The 24259-nt window shown below is 35.8% G+C and overlaps 1 protein-coding gene across 2 annotated transcripts in view; it reads left to right on the forward strand.

The window, feature by feature from the left end:
• The window catches only part of CNTLN (centlein), a 215096-nt gene that overhangs the window by 12880 nt on the left and 177957 nt on the right, over positions 1–24259 (forward strand). For both annotated transcript variants that reach the window (XM_076362507.1, XM_076362509.1), the window contains exons 3-4: positions 6887–6975; positions 19128–19212. In XM_076362507.1, coding sequence (XP_076218622.1) covers positions 6887–6975; positions 19128–19212 — 174 coding nt within the window. The remainder of the gene's footprint in view (positions 1–6886; positions 6976–19127; positions 19213–24259) is intronic.

Genomic DNA, 24259 nt, shown 5'->3' on the forward strand with positions numbered 1-24259 from the left:
TTTGTATTGAAATATTCACTTCATAATACAGAAAGTTATCAGTATCTGACTATTATAGAGTTCTTACTAAAAATTAACTGTAAACCAATAGCTCCCTCTGTCCTCACAGCTGTTCCATTTTCCCTTTTGGGGGTATCTACGGATTAAAAAACTAAAATGAGAATTTGTGTCCTGTGCTTTTCTAGTAATTATTGGGTGTGGGGGGTGGGAAGCGTGGTTTTTTGTTTGTTTGTTTGTTTTGGTTTTTTTTCTGTTCTGGGGGTGTTCTCTCCCAGATTTCAGAAGATGGTATCTACCTAATTAGTAAATAATAATTTGTAATGCTATAAAAATTTAATGTATGATAGAAACACTACTAATAGTTAACATGCTTTGAAATGAATACATGCTTTGAATGAAACAGCAAAGAGTTACTGATTTCAAACTGTAGGTAACTGAGACGCTTGATACATGAATTTACACTAAAGGAGGAGGCTTTTCAGTTTATCCTTGTTCTCAACACAGTGCATGATAGGCACGTAAACAAAAATTAAACCTACCTGTAAATTTAATACCCAAACTCATGAATGTATAGTTCCTGTGAGCAAAAAAAAGAGAGATACTGCTTATGTTTTTGGTACTCCTCTCACTGCTAATTTAAAAGCTTTTCCTATAACAATTCAGTATCATTACTTTAAAAGAATGCCAGCTAATTCTCTGCTGATAAAGCAGTGTAAAAATACTCAAAACTTTCTATGTTTAGGTCACTTTTAAGTTTCCATTAGACAAATAACTGCAATATTGATACAGTTTTACATACTTCTGATATCAAATATCCAGAGCAGTATTTATGCTTGGATTTGTCTTACAAAAGGAAAGTAAATTGTTTTAATTTAAATAAGAATATTTGTCTTTCCCTGCTTATAAGCCAGAGGGATTCTGTGTTTTGTGACTTACACTAAGGTATAATAAATTCATGACTTCACTTGCAAGCAAGTACTTTTGCTGTAGCTAGTCATGCTATATAACCTTTGTCAGTGGCTCATCTTATGTTTGTCCCTGTTTCTGAGCTTGCCGCTGTTAAAAAATCAGTAAGAAAAATCCAGTTTGCTTTGCAAAAACACGTTCAAGGCCTAAGGTACTCTTCATTTCTGTACGTCTTTGTTTAATGATGAACTACAATTACTTTCACTGTAGGCTGGGGGAAAATCCCACCTTTCAGGGGATACGCAGTGCGCTCTGTTTTTTTCTTGCATAATTCTTTAGTTCTGGAGAGCAAACCTGATCGCAGGATGAGCATCTATCTGACATTAGATGTGTTGTGAATAATCTTCATTTTAATGAGTAATTTTTCACTAACTTTCAAATGACATCTGTATGCTGCCTTGTGTATGTAAGTTCTCAGCTGTTCAAGGTACACTCTTGCTAACCTCTTGAGCTCTTAACATACACTTGAGTAGGCTGAATGTTCCTTGGGTACGCTGAAGATTGATACATCCCAGGCCTTGACAGCTGTAGTGTTTTTCTGTGCCAACTTCAGACAGTCTAAGCAGGGCTTTTTTGGAAGAAATTGTTTGGCTCCCAAGACCATTCAGGGAACAGCCTTACCAAGTCCATTAATTGTGCCAAGAGCTTAAAAAGGCTGTTTAAACTTCTTCTCATCTTAAAACTGTAATAATTTCTGGCTAATACTCATTCTGTTGCACAAAATGCTTAATTACTTATAGATTCAAATGAAACAGTTTTAGCTATTAAAATGTTTGGTATGTTAAAGAGAAGTAAGTCACATTTTATGGTAACTTACCATTCATTGACTAATGTTTTATTAATGTTTTATTGTCATAATGAGAAATTTTGTACATTTCTGTGTAAACTTTCTTTTTATGTAATGAAGTTCACAGAATTTTAATTGCAGGTGATGTTTTATTCTTTTGCTGGTAACATGTATTTGAAGATGCTGTTAAATAATTTGTGTCCTTTTTCTTTTGGCAAAAAGGCCACTTAGGCAGGATGCTGCTTTGTTTTGTGTGCATTTACAGGAATACAAATATGCAGTGAAAGGCATTTGTTGATTTAGAGTATGTGGTGATAAAATTGCTGCATAGCTGTATAGTTCTGTGGGTGCTCATTCATAGGTTCCAGTAGTAACTTTAAATACCAGTTCCTGCCATCATAAAAAATACACAGCATTTATTGAAATGACATTGTTTTGCAGTTCTGGAAGTTCCAGTGATTTTTTTTCACCGATTTCCAGACAAGTTGGGAAGGTTTTTGTTTGTGGTTTTTTTTTTTTCCCTTTTAAAATGGACACTACTTAGCCTGTTCTGTTTAGCTGTTTCTTTGAAATTTATTTAGTGCACACTGTTCACATTCAATATTCCTTACTGCAAGCTTTTTTCTTTTTAAGTTAGGATGGCTTTTTCATTCCTACTTCCTCTACCATTCTTTCATTACAGACAGAAATGTTGCAGAACTTAGTTATGTAAGGAGTGGCAATTTCACTGACATGAGTACATTTGGAGTTGATTTTACTTTTCCTTGGACAGCTTTGAAAGTAATCTGTTTGTGAAATAGTTAGAGGTGCTTTAAGGTTAATCTGAACTGCTTTTTCAATTAAAAGACCATTTGTACCTGAGTACCTGTGTTCTCATTAGGAAGACAACATTCATTGAAACTTAATATTTTATATAGTATCAAAAGGTCAATTTCTGGGAAGCTTGGCAAAGTTTAGGTAGAAACTAGGTTGCCAGAGACTCAATACCTGCTGGATACTCAGCAAAAATCAAGGGAGGGATGTGAACATTTCCCTCTTGTTGCATTGTACATATGTATATCTTGTACATATTTGTTCATTAGGAGCAATTCAGTATATGTTATTGTAGTTTTCCGTTTTTGTCATTTTTTGTAATGGAAGAATGCTGTGCTTAGAAGTATGTGTCTGAAAGTTGTGCATTGTTCTGTCTTCTTGCGATGCCTTGTGCTGTTCCCCAGCTGGGACCTGGAGTGTGTAGGAACCTGCAGAGTAGGACAACAGGCAGCTGCTACTGCTTGTAGTGAGTCTCACGATATTTGATAGTGCTTCTTGGAGTCATGCAGAAGCCCAAGTGTCTCAGCTCTTCTAATAAATAAATAAATAAGCAGAAAACCCAACAGCTACTTCTGTGGTTTTGTATACAGGACAGTAAAGGGAAAAAGCGAAGGAAGCCTGATGGTAAGCAAATCCAAATCTTTAAACAGGCAAACAAAACTGAACTGAAGCTCGTGAGCTCATAAATCAGCATCAGAAACTTTGATTGTTTGTTTGACTCAAGATTTTTGGATGTTTGCAGGTGGAATACTGTTGGCACTTTGTTATATTTGGACTTCTTTGTGCTGTAATGACTTCATGGCCCTTAGACTAATTTGTTAGTGATTTTAAGTAGTTTCGTGTAAATATACACGGTGAATTGTGTATTAAAGATATAAAAAATATTCAAGCACTATTATCACTTCAGTTCTGTTCTCCACGTTGCTGATTAAGTGAGAGATTGGAATTAAAATTATTTTAAAATTAGAGTTAGACATAGTTTATTAGATATAGTGGTTTATTTCCTCCATTATGGTTCAAAGATTTCCTTATACTCAAAGTGCTGTCATTTACAGTGTAAGAACTGCTGAGTTATTGTCCTTCTAAATGATTGAAAAGAAATCACATTTCCATTGCTGTTATTTAGTGAGTTTTTGTTTGGCTTTGTGTTTTTTCTTTGCTGGACTCCGAAAATAAATACCAGACACTTTTAGATGTTAAAAATACTCAGAATCCATGTTCTATGTAGATCCTAATGCTTTTTGGAAGCCTGCAGTTCTTCTGAATCCGAAAAGCATTTTTATTTTTCATTCTGTTTCTGCCTGAGAAGGAGCTGTAGTTACAACTTTTCAGGTGGCATGGTAAGGCATTTTCAGGACATGGTGGCTTTTTTGAGGACACATGAAAAAAGTGCACACTTTATAGCCTTTCAGACTAGATATGTAGAAATCCGGGATAATAAGTGGCATAAGGTGGTAGCACACAATGAGAGGTTGTACTTTTTTTTTTTAAAGAGGTGGATAGCCTTCTTTTTGGCCTGAACTGAGTAACCTAATTAATATGATGCTTACTGTTTGTCTTTTAACTTAATTCCTAGCTGAAAGTGAACTTATTTTTAGCACTTCTACTGAATAAAGACCAGGATACTGATGTGAAGTCCTTTGAGTTCTTATTTATATGATGTATGGCTTAGTTTTGGTGTTATCTTTCTTCAAAAAGTGAATGTGGTCACACACCATAGTGCATCATAATCCAGTTAGTTACTCTGCTTGCACGCAGCAGGGCCACTTTTGGTTTTGAAAGGAGTCCTTACACTGCTAGCCCAATTCAGTCAGAGAAAGATGATGTTCCTTTCAAGGGTTTTTAAAGAACAGTTTGTGCCCCATTTCTTTCTGCACGAAGTTTTTTGTTAATTGCTTGGTTTTGTTTGGAAATACCAGAAATGAAGTCTCCCTGTCAACACTTTTAAAAGTTGCGTACATCCTACAAAGGCAGTTAGATGAAAATTCTCTGGTTTTATGAAAGACAAACTCTGCTGTAGTCCAGTTTGTATAAGCTGCTAATAGTCTTGAATTATAAGATCTTTGTGGCCAGAGGCTTTGTTTTATTTACTTTCTAATACAATCAGAAAGCTAGTCAGATTTGTTAGTGGCGTGCATTCTTACAGTATGTGGGTGAATTTTCCTGGGTTTACAGCAATACCTTGATAAGGCATCAAATCTCCATAAAGTTTTCTTCGTTGCTTGATTGAAGAACTTAATGGTATTTAAAGATTTAAGTAAATGAAATAATTAGATAATAAATTAGATAAATAGAAATGACAGTAGTTAAGAGAAGAAGATATTTTTTAAACCAGCAATCATAAAACCCCCCTCACTTCTCAGTTGCTCAGCATTGTTCTTATGTTTTCTCATAAATTCATCATTGCTTCACTTCTCTATGCAATTTTAAAATTCAAAATATGTGCATTTCTAAATTTGAAGGAAAGACATCAGAACTTTAAAAAAAAATCTTTGAGGCTTTCTTCATAGATCATGGAGAAAATAGGTACAACCATCTCTCCTGTTTCTTCTATAATCTAATAATTGTTAAAGTTTGTTAAATACATAATTCAGTGTATTTGGTTGTTACAGTATTAATTTTGATAAAATAATTTAGACTCAGTACACTGATAAATCCTGATAAAAGTCTGCTAGCTTTAGAGAGATCTTTTGATTTCATATTGAAGATAGTTGTTGTCTTGTTCTGAAGAAAGAGAAACATTAGGATGGAGTGATTGTCATGCGCTGGAACTGATACTGCTCGTAAAGCTCAAGCCTGCTTCCTAGAAGGCAAAACTGATTTGGAGCAAATGAAAAGAAAAGATAGTAAAAATCGAAAAAGCAATTTCTACTCCTGAGATTTACTCTAATCATACAGTATGTGGTCTTTATTGGCTCTTGTGAGGCCTCTCAAACTTGTAGTTCTGTTGAGCTGTTTTGTGTCTTAGACGACAATCGCTTTTAGCTGTTTCAAGTCATGGGTGCACAGTATTGTGACCAAAGGTGCAATCTGTTCTTAATCATAAAAAATGAGGAATCGGGGAAAGAAGAAATTAAGTGGGAAAGCTACAAAGAAACCAAACAGTGGAGGTGAAGGTAGGGACTCAGGTCTTCTGTCTTATTTGATAATCAGGATTAAGAAAGAGTTGTGCAGCGATGAGAGTGTTGTTTGTTTAGCTGATTTTAGCAAGGTTCTGATTAACTAATGATACCTGCGATATCTTAGTAGATAGTTAGGTTCCAGAAGCTTGGGAGAAGAAGGAAGCAGGGAAATGGATAGCTGTAATAGTGTTGGTTTTCCTTTTAGGTCATGTATTGTCCTCATGCAAGTTCTATTTCTCTTTAACATTCAAAAACTAGTAAAAGGTAGACTAAGCTGCACACCTGTGACTTTTACCTGTTGAATAGACCTAGCTGCCAATATGATGTTTATGGCTTATTAATTTCTAATTTTATATTAGGCTGTTTTTAGCACATTTGGTCTTAGTCGAGTCCATGGTTTATGTACATATGCTTTCTTATTGTTCTCCTTGTTTTCATCTTCATAATTTTTTTTTTAACCCTAACATTTTTATATAATTAACACATGGTTTTAGTTTTTAACATAACTACATCAATATTGGTGCTTCCAGTAATAAAACTGTATTGGAATAAAAATACACCAGTGCAAAATAACAACTTCTGTGTAGTAGAAAATACAAATCTGAAAAAGCTTTTAGTTTAGACTAAACTAGTTTAGACATCTAGTTTTCACAAACTTTCTTCAGTGTGTTTTTAAAGAACAGTGTTTTCTTGCTCTCACTTGAGAATTTTTTCAGAAGCTTTTGTATAATGTAGGTTAGCTGAGCGTATGTTGGAAGACTGATTTACTGTCTATGTTGAAATAAAATCTAAGAGCTGCATGTGGTAAAACTTAATGTTGAAGCATGTATTCCAGGCTTAATGTTTATTAATAGAAATTGTGTCCTGCTGGTAGAAGTACCAGTAATTGATATAGCAAAAGGCAGCCTTGTTTGAATAACGTAGATTTCTGCTGCCTTATGTCACGTTGCATGCTCTTTTATTGTTGATTGTAGGTCTTTGTCTTCCTTCAAAATTCTGTATGGTTAAAACTTTGTTTATTCAAGAGAACTGTTTGCTGTGGGTTTTTTATTCACTGGACAGTGAGTAACTTATAGGCAATTCTCACTAAAACAGGTTTTTTTGTAATTGTCTTTTGAATATGTGCAGTATAACTTTTTCGTCTATAAAAGGCATAGCATACATTTAATATATTTGTCTTTTTTTCCCTGTTTCTAAGGCTGATAAAGAATTTGTGTGGTCTCTGTGGAAACGTCTCCAAGTGTCAAGTCCAGATCTTACTGAAGTTGTCAGCTTGGTTGTGGAAAGGTGAGTTTAAAAATTTAACATGATACTAAAAACAAAAACAAAACAAAAAAACCCTGCTGATACCATATTCTTTATCTTTTTAATTGAGAACTATGTAGGATTTAAAAAATGTATTACAAATATTCCATTCTTAAATTTTGTCAAGAGTATCTGGAATATGTTACAAGTTTCCTTTTTTCGTATAAGTTGAAGTATACCTCAAAATCTGTTTTCACTGAGGTTGCTGTGCTGCAGTTGAATTCAATTTTTAAATTATAAATGTACTGCATATTCTATTTTTCTATTGAAAGAGCAAGAGGAGGTAATAAATGACATTTTCTGGTGTCATAAGTGGTTGGATAACAGTTACATATGTAAATTATGTTTATTTACATTCTTAAAGAAGTGAAAGGCTAAGATACGGTAAGAGAAGCGATGACTATGCAGTTTAATTATTACTCCTCTGAGGATATTAATGATGACGATTTCCTCATCTTAATACTTACATATTATCATCTGATTGCTATAAATGTTAGTTAATCGTCACAGTATGTGATTGTTTTAGAATGCTAATATTTACAAATTCAGAATTTTTGTAGGCCAAAGATAGGGAGAATGTGAATGAGTTGGTAATGTGGCTGTCAGAATTGAAACACTTGATTCTCTTGCGGTCAAAAGATTTGTCTGTTCTGTCCCTCAGGGTGCCATGAGTTCCCTTTTTTAAAATGAAAAAGTGGACTTTTTAAAAAGAAAAAAATGGATTTTAGCTTCTTTAAATGGCTTGCCAGCATTACTTGGGAAGCTTGTCATAGGGCCAGGAGGGGTAGTAGCTCCTTTGGGTTCCCGTTCAGTGCTTTGATCTTGAAAGGCATGTTTTCTTTGTTCACATCTTTCCTTTCTGGACTTCATCAGTAAACGTTCTTCCACTTCTGAAAATATAACATTAAGTTTTTTAGCTGGGAATGTATTCACTATAGTGTTGTCCCATCTTCTGCATTGCATAAAGCAATGAATATTTTGTCCAAAAATATGGTGTGATCATGTAACTAGAGCTAATGAACTAAAGCATTCATATTCAGGGGGAGAAATTAATGGCGTTTTTTAAACAGCCTGTTTTTTAGACAGGCTTAAACCAGATTGTTTTGAGACAGCTGTTACCTGAGGGTGGTCACCAACGATGGTGTCAAATAACTTCTGGCTCTGTACTGGGACACTTACCTGCAGAGAGAAGTAGCTTGGCTGTTAGGACAGTATACTGCTTTCACATTGCTTGGATGTTTTGATTTGGGAAGTAATTTTAATATATGAGGAAGACTTAGGAACAAATTTACAGCGTCCCTCATTTAGGTTGAAAAGCAGATTCTTACTGACTTGTTTCATGATAAAATTTGGTCATTTTCATGAGGCCAGTGGTGATAGTATCGATCTTCCTTCTTCAAACGTTAAAAAAAAAAAAAGCAAGAACTGCTTAAATTATATAAATATAGTATTTAATGTATGTAAACATATATTACCTGTATATAAGCAGAAGTACATTGAAAACATTGAAAAATTGTTTTGCCGTAACCACATTTTGTAGATAGCTGAACAGTATGGAAAACTTCAGCTCATTTACATGAAGCTTAATAAGGTAGAAACAGAGATGTTCAGGCTTATATTAACATTTTTGATTCGTGTCGCATATGAAAAATAATCCGGATATTAGGACAAATTGAAGCATAGAGGTGTTAGAAAGCATGCATTTAAACAATGTTGAATACAGTGGATTATTTGGAGTTCTTGAATTGTATACCTGTATAGGATACAATCTGTCTTCCTTGTTTATCCTTAGAATCATAGAATCATAGAATCATTAAGGTTGGAAAAGACCTCTAAGATCATCGAGTCCAACCGTCGACCCAACACCACCATGTCCACTAAACCATGTCCCTAAGTGCCTCATCTACGCGTCTTTTAAATACCTCCAGGGATGGGGACTCCACCACTTCCCTGGGCAGCCTCTTCCAATGTTTAACCACTCTTTCAGTAAAGAAATTTTTCCCCACATCCAATCTAAACCTCCCCTGGTGCAACTTGAGGCCATTTCCTCTCGTCCTATTGCTAGTTACTTGGGAGAAGAGACCGACCCCCACCTCGCTACAACCTCCTTTCAGGGAGTTGTAGAGAGTGATGAGGTCTCCCCTCAGCCTCCTTTTCTCCAGGCTGAACAACCCCAGTTCCCTCAGCCGCTCCTCATAAGACTTGTTCTCCAGACCCTTCACCAGCCTCGTTGCCCTTCTCTGGACACGCTCCAGCACCTCAACGTCCTTCTTGTAGTGAGGGGCCCAAAACTGAACACAGTATTCGAGGTGCGGCCTCACCAGGGCCGAGTACAGGAGCACGGTCACTTCCCTACTCCTGCTGGCCACACTATTTCTGATACAGGCCAGGATGCCATTGGCCTTCTTGGCCGCCTGGGCACACTGCCGGCTCATGTTCAGCCGGCTGTCAACCAGCACCCCCAGGTCCTTTTCTGACAGGCAGCTTTCCAGCCACTCTTCCCTTCTTCATGTCTACGAATATTTTTATGCTTGGTAGTTATTCCTTGCTTTAAATGACTTTATACTTTATTTAGAACAGAAATTGGTAATTATGTGTGCATTATCCTGACTGATATAATGAACGTGGGGCTCTTAGATGCCACCTTGATGCCCACAAGCATGATAATGACCTGAATTTTTTTTACAATGGTAGGAAATATTTGTGAAACTCTTTTAAGGTAGTGTTCAGACTATCAGAAGACTTGCTACAGAAATCTGGTGTATAATAATACTCTATTATATATGAAGGTAAAGATATATTCTGTGTATGTGTTTTGTACTTTGTGTAGAGGCTGGTGATTGGTACTCTTATGTGAAATTGTGACAACATACTTCTATTAAGGTGCTTGTCTAGTTTTTTATGTCCTCTCTTCTTTCAGAATAACACTAATGCTTTAGAACACCTCTCGTGAACTCGAGGCTATACATCTATATCATACCTCTCCCATGATTCTCAGAGTCATGGAATTAAGAAAGAAGAAATTGCTTCTGGAGCATCTTTTTAGGTGTTGTTATTACCCCAGAGAATCCTGGAATAGCCTTGGATAACACCCATTTAGTATATAGGAGTTTTATTAATCACGACTTTGAACTTTGGGGTTGCTTTGTTTGGATAGATGGAGCAATAGTGTGTATTTTTCTCTTTAATTGTTGTAGCTTCATCTCTTTTGCCTGAGAATGGTCTAATTGCTGCTTTGGCAATAATTTCTAGCCCAACTTTACCTGTGAATCTTCTGCACAACCAAATTACAGCCCCATATATTCTTTCGTAACTTTTCCAGCTATAACTTTCCATAATCTTTTCCTAAGTAGCTTCTGTTTCATGACTGTACCTCTTCACACTCTCATCCTTTCAGAAGAGATTTTGTCTTCTTCCCTGCCTTATAGCAGTACATTTTATTTTATTTTTTTTTTAATATCGCTACAGTGTCAGTTTATCTCAGTTCCAGTACATTGATTAGATTTCCAGGGAATCTGCTACCTAGCACTGCTGCTGTCCAGAAAACTACAGGACAAGTGATTTGCTGGCTTTGTTAATCTAGGAAAAATAATGTGGATTTAAAGGGTAAAGAGATGGGATTACCAAGTAACAGTTATAAGCAAAATGATTCCTGAAGCATGTCACTCGGCAGATCTGTGCTGCTCACAGCCTATTTTTCTATATACTACACAGTTGTATCAAGAGCTGAAAATTGAAAACTTACACTGAAATCTGATAGAAAACAGCTTGAGTCTTCTTAGACTTTTTTCCCTTCTCATCTATATGAGGAACAAGATTGACCCAGTCCTATCCAAGTTGATAACGTTTTCCATCTTGCCTTGGCTTACTAGGAGATTTTGAGATAGATGGAAACAGAATGAAATGGATTTAAACCTTTTGTTGTTTCTGCTTGGAACTGTGTGACATGGATACCATCAATGTTTGCCTAGTTTCATTTTTTTCAGTGTATTCTTTCCACCAAAAATTCCATAACCGAGAAACTTCAGTGCCCACCAAGTCTTTGTAATAGACTACCTGAGATGAGAAGCCAGCTACCTAATGGAAGCAGACAGAATCGAAGAAAGCAGTCATGTGTATCCTAGATCATATACATAATGAACTAAACAATATAGTCCACTGGATTCTGGTCTTTAAATTGACGAAAGCAACAGCCAGACTTTCTCCGGGAGATTACAGTGACAGGAGTAAAAAGGTGCAAGTGTGAAAGGACAAAATGTTCACTTACAACTTCGTACACCATGGATATGTGATGAAGAAAAAAGAAAAAAATATATTAGGAGAAATTAAGTGGGCAGTACTAGCCATACAGTCAGGTAATTTATATTTGTAGCATTAATTTATATTTGTAGCATTAGACAATTCCTTATAGTATCTTTTTCTCAAATAAACCAGGAAAATGTGAAAGGCATAATTTGAGGGTCATAGGGGGAAATTAATAGTAGGTTTCCGTTATTTGTCTGCGATTTTGAAGTACTTTCATGGTCCCAAAATAGAAGTTCGCCTGCCCTAAAATTGTAAAAATGGAGCTGGTACCTTTTTATGGCTGTGCTGTTGATTCCTGTAATACACCAATGATATTTTACTTTTCAGCAGTCTTTGCAGTTCTTGCTGGATAACTGTAACTATATTCCCATTTTAATATTCAGATATAAACAAAAAATTATCTTTACTGTGCAAATGAGAAATGCCTTTGGGATATGTAAAAGCCTCCGGGTATTTTCAAACAAGCCATTGTAAAAGTACTACTCATGTTAGTGTACTTTCCAGCTACTTTAAATACTATTGATCTCAGTATTATGTAAAGAGTATGCTATTTCTAGTTCACTGCCTTTTGAAACATTCTTTTTTTTTTTTTTGATGATGATGAGTTGGAAAAAAAAAAGTGCTAGAAAGTACCTTTTACAGGTAAATGCATGTGTAAACTCAAATAGAGTTGCATTTCAGATGGGAGTATCAAAGGTTTTGAAATATTTTTGTAAACTTTGAGAGCTCTCCTTTAAGACTTTTGTCTTATAATACATGAAATCTTGACAGGTCAACTGACTAATTTTCCTCTAAGGCTTCTAGCTGACTCCTTTCTTCTGGAAGGGAGATGTAGCAGGATCCATTAATGATCAAACTGTGGCAGTGATACAAGACTTGGTAGATGTAAATGGGGATTGTGTTACGCTAGATGGTACCCTTGCAGATAGTTACATTTGGCAAGCTTGCCTTACGTAGATGTTTTTCCACACCTAAATTCCAAGTGTGCTGTGTCTTGCAATCTTAACAAAGAGCAAGAATGGATTTATCATTTCGGGCCACTCTGAGAAACAGTGGCAACCTAAATGTTAGTGTCAGTGATTAAGAGAGAGTTTTGTTGTTGTTCTTGGGGAGTTACATCTGTCTAAAGGTGTACAAAAGGAAAACATGGCTGAAGAGCAAGCGATCAGAAATAACCAAAGAATTTTTGGAAAGGTAATCACAGGAACTTAACACTGTGGTTTGCTGCATCCTGTGAATCGCAAATTGTGGTAGATTCCTCACTGACTGATGATGTGCAGATGAACTAAAAATGACATGTACTTTTTATGTAAAAAGGTAAGTGAATGTGCTGTACGAATGAGCAATATAGATTGCTGATGTTAATTGAAAAATAATTAAAAAACCCTGTATCTTCTATCTTTGAAGGGATGATAAATAGCTTGCAGAAGTTTTCTTAAACCACTTACTGTTTTACTCTTGTGCAAATTAACAGGATACAGAATGACAGGAGAACGAGGAAGTAAACAAGATCCAACAAATTTTTAAAGGCTATTACTGTTTTGTCACTCTGAGTTTAAAATAAAGTGGACTCCCTAGTTATTATTGCTCAATAAAATGGACAGAATAATAGAGCATAAGAGTACAACCTTTCTATCTAAGGTCAAATAATTGTGATTTTCTATAGTTGATGAAAGTTTAATATCCTGTTTCATTAAAAATTCTCAGAACATTGAACATAAGTCAACATTCCATGGAGAAGAAGGTATTATGCAGTTTGCATGTGTGCATATCTGCATATCGGAGCACAAAATATTGACATGATAATTGCAGTCAAGCCTGATTGAACAGTGGCCTCTGGGAATTCAGCTGGTGTTGTACCAACTGGATGGCTGCTCAGGACACAGTTTGAAATGCAAGGTGCAAGTTAGCACTTTATTCAGCACAGGCAGGCATCATTTAAAAATCCTTGGGGGAAACCCTGGTGATGTGCAGATGTTAAAGCAGTCTGTTCTGAAGTGCTGATATTTCGGACACTGTAAGAGGCTTGTGTATTTTAGATTAAAAATGTTTGCAAAATTATTAGGGAAAAATGTCACTATTTTCTTTACTACTCTAGTGTAAAAATATATTTAGTATTTTATGTACTTTGCTTAAAATAAGAGTCCTTAATAAATTCATCTAATGAATTAAATCAATCAAGTTAGAGATGCAAGAAAAATTACATTTCTGTAATGATGCTTTTCCATTTTGATACTCATCATGGAACACAGAACTGGCTCTATAAATAATTTACTAAGGAAATAATTTCATTTTACAATTTTTCTTTAATTAGATCTTAAATTATTTTTGTAAAGAAACAAAAATAGATGTACGCAATTTTGCTATAGAAAATAACTGCTGTCTTAGAACAAGTGCAAAATGTGTGGTATCAATTTAAATTCTTTTTTGCTCCATGCTATCTAAATCTTTTAAAAGTACTATTTTTAAGTATTAAAAGAAAAAAAATTATAATGTGCATCAATTATAATTCATCGTGAAGTATAAGGATATTCTAGAATCTGAGGTGAAAATAAACTATTAAATGAAAACTGTTTAGCTCCATTTTTTTATCTTAATAGGTACACGGAAACACAGTAAGGTTTCTAGTTGGAAGATTAAGGCATAGGCTCTGTTTCTGCTAACCACTGACTGTGCAACTGCAGGGATGTGGCTGTACACAGTAAATTACAATATTGGTGCTGTATTTACAAAAACATTGACAGTGTGTGCTCTACAGCTTCACTTTGCACATGGGCAATTCATTATCTATTTAATACCAACATTGAGTGTATGCACATGTGTAAGTCTGTCTGTAAAATAGCTGGAAGTTGGAAGACCAGGAGAGATGATAATCAAATTAAATGCTGTATCACACAAGCTGATATTTTGTAGCCTTTCTAGTTCTGCAGCCCTTTAGATTCAAAGAAATAGCTTCAAAGGTAACATTTCTAGAAGCAGTTTATTTTTAGTTATATAGGTATACTGTTAAAATACACCCTTTGTTCTTTTACCACACAGCCCAAAGTTTGCAGTGTAACCTTAACTTTCTTAGCTATTTGAGGCCAAATTTGTAGATGCTTTTTTTTTTTTAAAAAATCCTGCTGTTTTGTAAAACTGAAAGAACATATTCCATGAAACCTTGTAAACAGCAAATTCAATTTACTAGTTAAAATAATTTTCATTTATTTGATGTAAAAATGACATAATTATATACAACTCTGAATTACTTTTTCTTGACAAATGGTTAATTGCTTAACTGATTAAGACCTGTGGCAGGATACAAGATTCTTCTTTTCCCAGACTGCTTTTGCTGAAGATTTTAGGAAGCATGGTGTTTTATAAACTTCAACAAACTTCTGTTTTTTTAAAATCTTAAGGTTTTTGTAGTGCATTTTCTGTTTTTGTACCTCATTCATAGTTAAATGTTTCCTCATAGTCTAATGTTTCATTTTTGACAAGCCATTAAAAATGTGCCAAACCTCAAAAATATTATCCTGTCCTGTTGTGTAAGGTCTAGCATAACACAGGGAAAAAAAAATCGAACACAGGAAAAATGTTAAGCTTAAGAGTATTTTCTCAGTTTCTTCATTTTTGCGGGAAACTGAATCTAGATAATCTTTGTAGCTAAATACATCTGTGTGAAACATTTAAAATAGGTAGTACACGTGGGAAAACTGATTGGAGCTTAAAACTTGTACAAATTGACAGCCTCTCTTCACTCCATTTTTCATCCTAAAGAAGTCTGCAAATATTCTTAGCTCACATCATTATTGCTCATCAGCGGTTCTAATTAGCTAAACAGGAGTTTGTCTCAGTCATTGATCATCATCAGCTTCTTGACAGTGCCTGAATTTTTTTTTTCCCCCATATTCCAGTGGACTTTTTTTAATATATTGTAAATACATAATGGCTCAATTAATAAAGTTGGTCAAAGATTTTTCTTCATATTTGCTACCTTTCTAAAAAAGAGGAGGGGATTGCTGCAAGTCTTAACAAGTCTCATTTCAAGGCGCAACAGCAGATCCAAATATGATGTGCAAGTTCCAGTCAGTCGTACTACCTTGAGTGTCTGTGGGGAACTGTCCTGTGACGAGCATTGGAAGTTGTCCTATGCTGCCAGGAGAAGCTGCTGATAAAGTTCCATATGAGGTTTCAATATATGCTTTAGGCTTCTGACAACATCTATTGTGTGCTTAAATTATGATAATTAGGATTTTTTCTTTAGCAATGGGTGGTCACTGGTGAAACTATTTTTGGGGGCATTACTACAGCCTGTGCTATCTTGAGAGTCTGTAAGAAAACCAAAAAACCCTGGAATTTACTTTAGACTTCCCCACTCATTATGATGACAATAGACCTGTATTTATGAACTTTGTTTCTTGGCAGCCTTGTTCGAAGGACTGTTTGACTGAGCATCGGATAAACAGGGAAAATACTACATTTAACTAGAAATGCACTTTGAACCATTGGCTAGTGTGTGCCTGTGTTACAGGCACATTTTTTGCTTTAACAAAGGTCTGTTTTTACTCTCCAATCCCGGACTTTATTCTTCAGACCTCTTTCGTGCAGTCTTCTCCTAAAGTCACAGGGCTCCATAAATTCTTGACTACCAATAATACACCAGAATTAGCTGTGCATGCTATTTTTCAGTTCTCCAGAGCAGTTTGTTCTTTTGCTTGGTTCTTGGCTGGTTTATTCACTTCCTGTTCTCTCTTTAAAATAAAAAAACCCCAAAACCCCACAACTGTAGAGTTCTTTTGAGCCTTGCTTTGGGAAATCTACCTGACCCATCAGGTTTTCAGATCAATTAATCCATTAGAAAACAAGTTTAATAAATCTTCAAGTGATGATTGCATAGCTGAGTTAAGAGGCTAATTATCCAGTATTTGTATTTAATGGGGCCTCATTTTAAAAAAGACTGACTTTGTGCGAGTTGATAGTGGTTAGAGGAGTTGGAAAGACAATGGCATATTGTGGATGGTAGATATAGAATGAGTAGAAATGTAAAATAAAAACAGCTGAATTAAAATAGAAAGGGAAATACATCACCGTGGGAACAAAGAATGGATAGGACGTGTCAGCCAGCGATTAAGGTCAGGATACTTTTGAGGGCTGGAGGCAATGCTATTCAGTGGTTCATGGGGTTTATGTGTGCGTGTAGTGCATTGTATGATTCTTTCTGTGTCTACGCGTTACTATTCTAAATACTTTGTAGTAAAGACCTGCTTTGCTTTTTGAATTCTGAGGCTCTTAAAATTTTGGATCAAGCAGTTATGCATGTGTCTAATCTTAAATTCTTAAGTTGTCTGGCTGTAATTAAGACCTGAGGAAATTTGGAGTGCTATAATACTTACAGTTTAGACATAGATTAATGTAGGTCCATCAGTTCCTCAGATAGATTATGGTGTAACGTGCTTATGGGAGAGAGATACCTTCTTCACAAAATATTTGCGTTTTATGTACTGCAACTGTTATCTTTGAAAAGGGGTAATTGTTGATAGCCATTAAGGACCCCACAGCAAAGTAATTAAGTATGAAGAAGCATTGGTATTTTTGTACTGGAGCAGTTTTTGGTTCATTTAAGTTGTGGCATAATGTACAGTACCTATCATGAACAGTATACATGTTTCAGGAACATGCACAAACTTCTGTGATGAATATTATACAAATAATCTATTCACAGACATTTTTCCTTATTAACTCCTAATTTTTGAAGTTGTCCAATATCTTTTAGTACAAAGTTTTATAAGCTTATCAGAAAGTCTTTTACCATTTTCTTAAAACCTGACTGAGAATGATTTCTGTAAACTAGTTATGCATTATAAGTGGGGTGGGTCAGTTTCATTAACTGTCATGTGTTATCGAACCTGTTTGTTGTTTTCTCTCTTGTGCTCCCTTTTTTGTCCTTAGGGTTTTTTTCAAAGGATGTCACAGTGTAACCTTTGGAATACACCAGATAATTTCATATTTGTATGGATCTCTGTAATTGCAGTCTACTTAGTTCAGTTTCAGTAGATGTTCAAAGAGAAACTATGAAAAACTGGCTGTACTATGTACTTCACTGCTCATGTCTTCCTAGCAACCTATCACGACAATTCCTTGATGCTTCTGATTGCAGGTGATCAGATGCTTTGAGGTCAGGATCTGATGTGCATTTTTCTGTTAAGTTTCTGTCTCGGTTAAAATGTTAAATACCCCTTTCAGACATGAAATGTCTTTTGCAATACTTGATGAATATTCATGGTTTCACTTTTCTCTGCTCATTACAGCTCCTGAATTATTTTCTTTATGGAAGTAGACTTTTTTAATGGCATACAACTGCTTAAGATCCAGTATATTTTTGTTTCTCCTAGATAAATGTAATTTAAATACATATCTTTTCAGCTAGGTTTTTCTTAGTTTTCTTCCAGTGCTACAGCACATCAGTGCTGCTGTATTTGCAGTAGGAGAGTGCTACTTACAGTTATGATGCCTTGAGACCTCGGTTTCCAAAAACCTTGCTTTAAATTCCATACCATTTTTATTTAATTCTTTATTTACTCAAGATCAGACTAAATATTTTAGCAGTTATAGAATTTTATTTAAAAAAACATGGTATTGGATGGCCTGTGGGGACAGTCTAGTTTAGCCTTTAAAATCACTGATAACAGTAGAATTACGCAGTAATACATAATAGTGGAGAAAAATAATTGCCCATATATCTACTATCCTTATTGGTCTCTGTTACAAAATGCTTTAGTAGATGAAGCCTTTTGTGCACAGCTGGATATTCTCATCCGCTTTTGATCAGATTTACAGACTCATGGATACCACTCTTCCATTCCCTTCCACCTCTGAAACATTGCTATTTTGGTAGAGCAGAAGTTGTGCAAGTAGGATTCTCTGGCTTCTGGGGGTGTCTTATAACCAGCCATAATGGAAGTTTAACTGTATTGTGAGAGCAGGAGTAATCTGAATGAGTTTCTGCTTCTCTGTCACCTGTGGTGCTGGGGATGCCTGAAATATTTGGCCATTTTTAGGGAATATATGTTTCTCAGACCTTTTGTCACAGATATATGCTGGAACTCTGTCTTGTGCTAAGGAATCTCTGTGTATCCCTACTATTGCAACATTTATTTTCTTTCTGCCTAAAACAGAAGCCAGTAAGGGCATCAACATTTAAAACTCAGTCAAGAAATAGGATAGCAATGAGATGAGGTGGTTTGTTAAACAAAGCATCAGCTGGTTTTCTATGAAATGTTGCAGAGATGATTATAGCCCTGCACTTATTAACCACATAGAGAGGCTCTGCTTGTCCCCATTATCCAAGCTTCTGAGCTGTCTTTTTTTTCCCTGATAAAAGTTACAGGTTCTATCCATGCGAAAAATAGTAAAATAGTTATCCATGATGTTCAAAAGTGTTGTTTCAGACATAGAAATGCCATGTAGTTGAGAGAAGGACTTCAGAAACCCAGGCAGCTTAGTGGCTTTACGTTGCCAAGAAGGGAAAAAGCATTTTGCTCAGTCTGTGGACAAGTACACTTTCTGTATTTGGGAAAGAATGAGAAAGATAATTCCAGCTGCTTAAAAATGTATTTTAAGACCTCCTGCTTCTGTTTCTTTTTGAACAAAGTTATGTTAGCTGTTTACAGATGTAATTTGCTGTCACTTGCCATATGCTCCCTGATTAATTCTGCAAGGCCTGTCAGCTTCAGATAATTTAATTTTCTGTGCTTTAAAATGACATTCATTATCAGGACATGAAAAATTCAAATGATTAACTGCAAATTATGACTAATAAAGTGTCTGGTTTTTTTGTTTGTTTCCAGAGAAAAGCAGAAAACTGAAGTCAAGGACAGAAGGGTTTTAGAGATTTTGCAAGCCAAAGACAGCAAAATAGAAACCCTAGAACAGGTTCGTATTATGTTTAAATACAGCAGTTAAGAAAACTTCTATCATTGACATCAAATTTATATTTCCTAAGATGTGAAAATAGTTTGCTATTGTGTCTTAAGTTGTGTCTTAAGGTGAAAGTTGCAGGTGATTCAGAGATGATAACCTTCTGATAAAGTATTAATTAAAGTCTTCTGAGTTGTTAAAAAGTTGACCTTTCACCTAAAAAGTTCCTATGATTTTAGATGAAACTTTTTCTGAAAAAAAATTATCAACTCATTGCCTTATTTTGCCTAATGGACTGACCTAAACTTGGATTTTAACCTAGAAGAGTTCTGACTATGTTTAGGTTTGTAATGTGTCTGTGGTTTGGAAAGACTTGCCATCCTGACAAACAAAAATAAAACATTTCTAGAGTAATGAGGACTAAACATGTAGTATCCTAAAAGCAATACAGCTATGTATTTTAGTGTTACTAACCTATAACAATATTTATTAAGTTAACTGTTAGCATAAACTATAAAACAATACTGACAAATCCAGAATGTCATACATAAGTCTTATGTCGTGTATTCTCTATTGAACTGTTCACTCAAAACTGAGTACTGTATATTAGTAAAAAAAAATTAAATGAAAACCATGTATTGAGCCAAGCCATTGGTGAAATTGAGGAAATATGAGCTCATTTTCTAAAAATCAGAATTATTCTTTGAAAAGTAACTAAAGCTTATGAACCCTTCATAGAATTTGAAATATGATACTTATGAAATCCAACACTAACAAATACTAAATAAACACAAGAGAACAATAAACATAGCACCTTCTTTTTCTCCATAAATCTCAAATGACTACCTTCTCAAGACTGAGGAGAACAGAATGTGCTTTTCCATATTATGAGGAATGTTAATAAGAAAAAAGTCATAATCAGACCAAGTGTGATATGGAGGGAGAGAAAAAGAATTAGAATTACTTCACAGATAATAAAGCTGATAGCAAAAACACAGACAAAGGTCGAGGGTGTGCTTTCAGGTGTCGAAGTCCTGCAGTTCTTGGGGATAAAAGGCTGACTGATACATAGTTTTTCATAGAATCACAGAATAGTTGAGGTTGGAGGTCATCTGGTCCACCACCCCTGCTCAAGGAGGATCACTTAGAGCCAGTTGCCCAGGACCATGTCCAGACAGCTTCTGAATATCTCCAAGGATGGAGACTCCACAACCTCCCTGGGTAACCTGTGCCAGTGCTCGGTCACCTTACAGTGAAAAAGTGCATCCTGATGTGTCCATTGCCTCTGGTCTTGTCTCTGGGCACCACTGAAGAGAGCCTGGCTCTGTCTTCTTTGCATCCTCCCTTCGGGTATCTATATACATTGATGAGATTCCCCCTGAGCCTTTTCTTCTCCTGGCTGAAGAGTCCCAGCTCTCTCAGCCTTTCCTTGTAGGAGAGATGCTCCAACATCTAAATCATCTACATGGCCCTTCACTGAACTCATTCCAGTAGGTCCATATCTCTCTTGTACTATGGAGCCCAGAACTGAACACAGTACTCCAGCTGTGGTCTCGCTAGTGCTGAGTAGAGAGGAAGGATCACCTCCCTTGACCTGCTGGCAATACTTTGCCTAATGCAGCCCAGGATACAATTTGCTGTCTTTGTCACAATGGTACTTTGCTGGCCCATGGTCAAGCTGTTTTCTACCAGGACCCCCATGTTCTTTTCTGCAAAGCTGCTTTGCAGCTGGGCAGCCCCCAGCATGTATTGGTGCATGGACCCCAGCATACAAGCTTGCATGGGGCTGTTCCTCCTCAGGTGCAGGACTTTTCGTTTCCCATTGTTGAATTTCATGAGGTTCTTTTCAGCCCATTTCTCCAGCCTGTCCAGCTGCTGAACGGCAGCACGATCCTCTGGAGTATTAGCCACTCCTGTCCAGCTGCTGAACGGCAGCACGATCCTCTGGAGTATTAGCCACTCCTCCCAGTTTTGTGTCATCAGCAAACTTGCTGAGTGCACTCTGCCCCACTATGCAGATCATTAGTGAATTTCCTCACATTTCTGATGGCCTTTATTAGGGTCTTGCTTGAATTGAGGTAAGTTGTGTAGCCAGTGGTGTAAACTGAGGTTTCCAGAGCTTACCTACTTGTGGTTTGTTCAAAATAAACTTGACACACCTGCTGCCTGATGAGAAACACCACTGAAATGAGGTTATTCATCCTTTTATTTTGTGTTACAGCACTGGCTGGAGTTTCGGTGTGTTGTCATGTCCTCATGGCTGTAGGTGTGATTTGTAATGTGGCGGGTGCACGCATGTACATAATTTTTATAAACCAGCCATGCATATTTATTCCTGCATTTCTACCCTATCCTTAGCTGAAAGAGAAAATACTTGTGTAAGAAGTTTATAAGAATTTGTATGCAGTAATGTGCTTTTAAGAAGGGCTGCCTGCTGTGGCAACTTCTGAACCTGTAGTGTGCATCTCCATGAGATTGCTGTCTGTGGTTTCAGATCGATTTCAGAAGCTGAAATTGAAATTGATCAGAAATCTGAAATTGATAGTGTGATGCAGTTACCATCTGGAAGTGGGGAGAGGCTGAAAATGTAGCTAGAATGAAGGAAAAGTGGCAGCTGGGAAAGGAGGACTTGGCAACAGGATGGGAGGAATTAACAGATGAGGAGGACAGAAGCTGCTTTTTTGATGATCGTCACAACTTTAATGCATGTTGTAATACAGCCATTTCAAATAGGTTCTCTTAGAGTATCATTGACTTGGGGGGGGAGGGGGGGCGCTTGTGAAGGGCACTGGATGGTGCCAATGGCTAGTGCTGTATATAAAAGCTGTATACAAAGGTGGTGTCATTCTGACCTTGCCTCATCCATTGGCTGGGATGCCACAGGATTGAAACAAGAGGGGGATCATTTTCTGAGTTTTTGCAGTGGTTTCTGTGGTTTGGTAATCAAAGACGGGAGCTGGCATAGAGAACAATGTAGTAAGAAGCATTCTCATTTATTTTGTTTTTCTGGATTTGTTCTTTCTTTGTTCATCTGAGGAGAAAGAGATATTATTTGTGTACTTAACATGCAGATAGGTTGCTTGTAAAACTGAGTTTTGACAGTAATGACAATGAATGTTCTTTTCTGTAAAGTATAGACAGCAAGACTTCAAGGCGCATTGCAGTCTACCACTCTATTATGTCTAGGAAGGTGAGATTATCCAGTCATCTCTTCTGTTGTTTTTCCCTCCCCTTCATGCATTATACAGAGATCAGTTGCAACAATATCATTTGTCATAGGGTATTTATTTACTAGGAATTTCTGAGTGGCCACCAAACAGCTGATTGTATGAGTCCATGCTGACTAAGGGAAAAAAGGCAAATCAATGATGTATCTCATAATTTGACATTTATGTAAGCTGATATTGCTGCCAGAAACAACAACAAAACCCTAGAAGGAGAACATGAGATAATCTTTCTTCTCTTGTATTCTGCTTAGACTTTGTCCTGACATGCTTAAGAGCTCTTTTAAAATTACTGTAAAGAAGAAAGCATATTCTCCACACCCTAGGTGAGATGCATGTAGTTATTTAATACTGAGAGCTAAATTAGCTTTATTTTTAAAGAGATATTTCAACTGTTTGAAGGGTTTCCATTTTAATGGATATTAATGAAAATCAACTAAAATAATTAATTTAGAAACTTATGACTGAGGAGTAATATGGTCTTTAATCACTTTTGTATAACCTAAATGGGGAAAAGAAGTGCTCAAATATTCATGAGAATGGAACTTGTGGCTTTAAGGGTAAAAATCAGTGTTAATCACAGTTTTGCAAAACTTCTGCTGTCTAATATCTTTGGAACAGAGTACATGCATTAAACTTCACATACTTTAGTATGACTTCAGTCTGTTGTGCACCTTTCCTAAATTACAATGGTGTGATCTTCAGTTTTAGATGAATGTATGAGACTTTTTTCTTGCCATGAGTTTATTGTATAATTGCATATTGTGTTAAACATTTTAAATATGAAATAAATGTGGAGCATTTCAAAATGTACCATTCCAAGGTTCAAATAAATATAGTATTTATTAAAGCACTTAAGTTTTTTTTGATCTATTATTGCACATAAATTCAGTACTAAATATGTTGTATTGCAGTTTTTCATTGTATTTTTCTGTGTTCCTTTTTTTTTTAATTCTTGTCTTTGTAATTGCTTGATTGGTAACTTTTGGTCTTGATAGCCACAGCTGTGCTTCATCTGGCATATACATATTTATTCTAAATGCTGTGTGGTAAAAATCTTATTCCTTTGAGGTTGGTGGCTAGATTGCTATACTGATCTTATTACTGTCATTTTTGTTTTACACAGTGATTCAAAACTCTTTTCTCAGTAGTGATGTATCCTTGCCATATATACATAATTTCTCGTGTGTTTCAAGGAAAAGAATTTCTAACTGCTGCCTTTAAGTGGATAACTCACTGTCCTAGAATTTTAATTATTCTTCTTCTGAAGGTTGACTGCTGCAGATATCTTTTTTCATTCTCCCTTTTCTTTGGAAACATTTCCTACCTGGTGTATTTGATTTATAATATATGTGTATGTCTCAAATAGATCACTGGTCTTTTTTTTTGTCTTTTAAAATAAGGCGAGGTTTTTGGAAGAATGCATTAAATTTTGTGAATTTAAACAATTAGTTTAGGGGATAATGTGGTAACAGGAAACTCAGTCATCTGCCGTTCATGCAATAGATAAATTAAAATATCTTCACCTGTTTTCCTTAGAAGATGAAATTAAAGACGTGTAAAAGTAGCAATAAACCTTTTCTGTCTTCCATAACATTGTTAATTAATTAGGTTTCAATTTTGATCTGGAGGAACTAAAGCTAATCTTTTTGTCCTAGACCTTGTAACATTTCAAAACCTTATCAACTGATGATACTCCAGAGGGGTTAAAATAGTACTAGCTTGCCTCATTATCTGCACTTGAAAATCTTCAGCTTGCTGTGCAAATCTATATTAAAGCCCCTTTAATGGGTCCAATTGAAAGAAGCATAATTCTACCTTGAAGCATTAATTAACAC

Source organism: Aptenodytes patagonicus, chromosome Z, assembly GCF_965638725.1.
Source record: "Aptenodytes patagonicus chromosome Z, bAptPat1.pri.cur, whole genome shotgun sequence".
Taxonomy (NCBI): domain Eukaryota; kingdom Metazoa; phylum Chordata; class Aves; order Sphenisciformes; family Spheniscidae; genus Aptenodytes; species Aptenodytes patagonicus.